Genomic DNA, 5287 nt, shown 5'->3' with positions numbered 1-5287 from the left:
CTTCTAGCTTGTCAGACCCATGATCTTCAATTGAAGTAGCCTCACACTCCTCAGCTTCATAAGCCTTGCAATGTTCTTCATATACAACATGTGGATATTTTTCATTAAGGGTATCCTCCCACTGATGAATCAAAAAAAAAAAAAAAAAAAAAAAGGATTTGGTTATAAAATTGCAATCAGAATGTGCAGTACCTAAACCACCTAAATCACAGTTACAAAATTCAAGCGAACAACAATACCCTCGGAAGATCACTATTACGCCTAATGCATGATGTTCTCCAGCCCACAATATCTTTATAATGTTTCATAATGGAAAACAATGGTGACAAATTGAATATAAACGTTCAAAAGTATAAAATAGTAAGAGCCACATCTTATGTGAAAAAAAGGATACGGTCATAGCCCACGTTTGAATATGCCACCCGACGTTTGAATGTACGCAATGCAGACCTGCATGAACAAGGTATTTTTTGGATAAGTAATTTAATTTATTGGAGAAAAAGACTGCCTCATGTAGAGAAGTAATACACAAGATGCCTAAAGAATTACAAGCAAATGAAGGAAGTTCTAAGAGCTCTTCAATGGTACATTCTACTATTCAATAGCTTCATATAAGAAAAGTGATCCAAGTACATACATGAAGTAACAGTCGCCTTCATCTTTTATCATACGTTTAAGCAATGGTGGCTTTCCTTGGTCATTATCAACAAGAAAAAGATGTTGACCTGTTCTCCTAAAAATCCAATGAATAACAAGAGTTGCAGCTTTCTCAAAAGCAGGTACACCAAAAGAAATGGTACCTGCACAAGACCAAGTTTGACATGATCTGAAAAACCATACTGAACAACAATGTAAGACTGCAAAAATCAAGAACAAGTCCCTCAAACAGACCAGTCAACCCATAAGAGCCATCTAATTTAAATAACACTAGAAAATGTTCACCCACTGATCCAACCAGTAAAACCAATGAAATATTTTTGGGTTGAATAGCTTTGAAGGTTTTTGTCCCAAATCACCCATTCTCAATCTCCTCCTCTCATTCCCTCTCTCATACGATGAAGTCAGGTAGCCTAAACCCAAAATCATCTCAACATCTCTCCTTTTAAAGATGTCAGAAGCTTTATCATTATCAGCTGCATCATCACTCAAATCAAAGCTCTGGATATCATCACCGTCTAGCTAGCCACCTTCACCATCCAGCATTGCATAAGAAACCATATGTTTCTCCCTTTATCTTTGGTTAACTGCTGCTTTTGCTTTATGGCTTTCTCACATAGAACTTTAAATACACCTAACAAACACTTATTTCTACTCACAATCAATATTATAGGAAAATATGGTAAATATGACACTAAGTGAGACACATTTAGATTATGTTCAGAGCTGCTGTAAATCCAGAATAGTGTAAGTATTCGTTTCTATTTCATGTACCAAACTACGAATGTCATAATCAAAGTTGAAAAAAGTCACAACAACAATGAATACAACACCCACACCCCCCCCCCCCCAAAAAAAAAAAAAAAATCTAAAAAGGATACACCCACTTCTTTCCTGTTATGAGCGGACTTAAAATCACGAATATCTAACATCAAATGTTGATTTCTCCCCCTTTTAGCACATCCACAATGGCAATGGTAGTAACCACAGCCACCATTTGACCTTGTCTCCAAAAACTTAAACAGCATATTCTACTTTCATCAGTGCGAAGCCAATTTTTAAGAAGTCCTCCACTTTTTCCTTAATAAAAGTCTAACAGCCTAACCAAACAAATCGCATCATTTAATGATTCAACTTCTCTATCTCAATGGGAATCTCAGCTCAATTATTCAACGTACTCAAATGCTTTGTCAAGCAAATCTAATGAAGCTATAATTTCCCTGTCCCACCCCCAAGCCATTAATTGCCTTGCAATGACAACACTATCTAATTTATTCCTGATCACATAAGCACTAATATTTGAGCATTATTAACTTCAGAAAATATAAACTACTTTTTAATAATGGACAATGATAAAATTTGCTAATCTCAATGAACAAATTTCTCCAGAGGGAGAGATATGGTACCTGCTTATTACCCCTTGAGCCAAGGTGAGGAGTAGCAACAGTAATGAAGTTCATAGCCTTCAAGCCACCTATTGTGGCCCTTGAATCCTCTTCACACCTATTAGCAGTGGAATCCTCTACATTTTCACTCTTAGGTGGTCTATAAAGTCTTCCAATTGCATACCTTGCCACTAGTCCTCCCACAGAGTGTGCAACAAAGGAGATCATGGATAGGTTAGGCTTTCTCTGAATAAGTTCAAGGACCTAGAATTCAAATGTTCTGTTAGTTACAATATTGTGTGCAGTCAGCAATTCTTGTCGGAAAAGTAAAAAGATTTGGTTAATTTCATAATATCAGGTAGAACCACAGCTCTAACAATACTACCAACCTCCTCTACTAACCGCTCTCCCATCACATCCACCCCATCAAGAGTCAACTTAGACACATTTCGTTCACTACCTGCAAAACAAATCGAACCAACTTAGGTAAAATTGGGCAAATGTTTCTCAATGCTGCAAAAGAGATCCCATGAATTTAGTAGCTTAAATATCAATATTCTATCAATTTAATATATATCAAAGCAGTTTTGACTATCAGAGAAGGGCACAAGATACTCAAAACCTCAAATTTCTGACAGCTCAAACAAATTAAAGCACTAAATTAACATGTTCCATATCAAAAGGTACAATTATTAATTTGTAGACCACAAAAGTCAAATCTGCAAGCCTCATCAAGGATAATCCTGGGACAAGGCAGCATCTATGTCTAAACACAAGTATTGGTATACAATAGTCCAGACCATGGCCGTCAGAAAAATGAACAATCCAGTGACCAGTTGCAGTAATATATCTACTGTGCAGTGGCATGTTATTAAAATTCACCAAAGAGAAAAAGTGAGAAGGGAGGAAAAAGCAATATTTGTAAGGATACAAGAAAGCACAAAACATAGCTTTAGAAGCAAAAAGGGAGTAAGAATGATTTGCTATTAAAATTCACTAAAGGAAAAGTTGGAGAAATATAAAATAAGCATGAATTAGATTGGAGGAAAAAGAAATCATGGTAAGGAAAGAAGAGAGTTGCAAGCACGCACCAAAGTTTGGGAGGGGCACGTGGGGGAATCATGAGTCAAAGGTAGATAGTTTCAGGTAAAAGAAAAAGGAAATGACCTCCCTTAGAGGTTGAACTATTGCCATGGGCTTCTTTTTGGTCGTTAATTTAACATGCTTCAAATTCTTGTTAGATTATATATCTACTATGATTTGTAATTCAAAAAAAATTCACCATTTCTTCAAGGTCTAGAAAATCTCAACACTAACTTCAGCAATTTTAGGACCCAAACATACTACACTGTTGAGAGCCTTATGAATACAATAATTTATCATTTCCCAATTCCAATTAGTGGCATGGAGAACAAATCCTGATTAAGAGTTAAAAAATACATTGCCCAATTCAAATAAGACTTATAAAACATGTTTTAGCTCCCAAATTAAGATAAAGTTATAGGCTCTCTTTCATATAATTCACCCAATCTTCCCTACATTACAAAAATAGCATTTAAGTGAAATGGACAGGCTAAAAGATTGAGATAGAACCTTAAACAAGGTCAAATAAAAATACTTTTGAGTAATTGATAACTATAACCCAATGAAACTAGTAACGTGAGGACAGAACAAGAAGTTTTGTTTTCAACTTGAAAGCATAATTATATGCCACTTACAATGAACAATCACTTTATCAGGGAGCATTTTAACAAACTGCTCTGCTGCAAACTTCCAATCTGAGGTGCTGCACAAATAAATATCAATTACTTTCAGCAATCTACAGAAGTTATAAAATTTTCAAATAGAATGTAATAATATTTCTGGTTGTTGAAGGTAAATTAAATAAACTTTTAGTTTAAATAATTTACTCTATACGCAATAACAGATAACAAGACCATTAAACATTATCGAGTTAGACTAGTTCAACCAAATGAAGCATTAAAATGATAAATCAGAGAAAACCCAAAACAAAAGAAGCCAAAATTTTTAACTCTTACAACTAAATAGCCTTCAAGAAAAAACAAATTGCCAACAAATTCTACTAACAATAAAACCAAGCCTTAGTTCCAAAAATTTAGGGTCAAATACAGATCCACAACAAAGTAGTTAGGGTTGCCAAATGTATTATTTTCTGTCATTATATTCTATTTGAAGTCATTTTTATGACTTCAAGTAACGTTATTTAAGTCTACCTCTACCTCTTTTCATTCCTTAGACTTAATCAACTCACCATTTCTCAATGGTGAATTAATCATTCTCCTTTACACATGACCAAACCATATCAAGCCACTCTTCTTCATCTTTTCATCAATATGGATCCACTTATCTTTAAGAGAAATTTCCTCATTTCAAATCGTATCCTACTATCCTTGCATTTCCAGTTTTCCATTTATTCATATTAACATTCTCATTTCAGCTACGCTCATATTATGAACATTTTAATTCTCACACTAGTTACAGCTCATCATCCATATCCCTAATAAACTTAATATACTTTATAGGAACTCCTTTCTTTTCTAAAATCCATCACATAACCTCTCTAAGGATCCCATGAAGAAGTTTACAAGCTTCTCTATATTTTTCCATTAGACGTCGAATTAAAAAAATTGCATCCATGGTAAATCACCCTCACATAAAACCAAATTGATTCTCCAATATTGTTATTTCTCCGTGTCTTTACCCATGTTCAAGAGAGCAACAAAACGTAAAAACAAACAAAACAAATTGCCCGCCAAAACTGACAAAAACGTAGCAAAAATCCTTTAATTTTTAATGCATGCTCTAAATTATGGAGCTGAATTCAGAAAAATAGAAGGTTTCAAATTATTAATAAAAAGGAAAAATCATCAATCAAAGAAGTGAAAATTGAAATGCCCGACCATTTCCGATATGAACATAAATAAAGCATACATTTAATAAGACATTACAATTACATTTACAAAATGAAACACGAAATATCAAATTTATGACGTGATCGAGAAAAAAATAATGACAGAATTATTAAAAATATCTTAAAATTCAGAAATTACACGTTATCAAATAGTAGCAGAATTAATTAACCAAAAATAAAATAAAATTCACCAGGGAACAAATTAGTAACAAATGGATCAGAGCAATACCTATAATTTAGCGAAATGAACAATCCAATTATCAAAACCAGTAAAAAATTTTAGAAAAACGACAAAAAAAAAAAAAAAAAAAAA

The 5287-nt window shown here is 33.6% G+C and overlaps 1 protein-coding gene across 1 annotated transcript; it reads right to left on the bottom strand.

The window, feature by feature from the left end:
• On the bottom strand, window positions 1–3828 carry LOC111989708 (lipid droplet phospholipase 1; the record flags this gene model as incomplete). The annotated part of the gene is given in 7 exon segments (XM_065770900.1): window positions 1–121; window positions 240–292; window positions 395–450; window positions 638–796; window positions 2059–2306; window positions 2432–2502; window positions 3761–3828. Coding segments are annotated over 7 exon segments (776 nt in total), but the record flags the coding sequence as incomplete, so codon positions are not given.
• Window positions 3829–5287: the final 1459 nt, after the last annotated feature.

This window comes from Quercus suber, unplaced genomic scaffold, assembly GCF_002906115.3.
Source record: "Quercus suber isolate HL8 unplaced genomic scaffold, Cork oak 2.0 scaffold_37, whole genome shotgun sequence".
Lineage (NCBI taxonomy): Eukaryota > Viridiplantae > Streptophyta > Magnoliopsida > Fagales > Fagaceae > Quercus > Quercus suber.
Note: the sequence above shows the minus strand (reverse complement) of the source record. Positions and strands in the feature narration are given on the sequence as shown.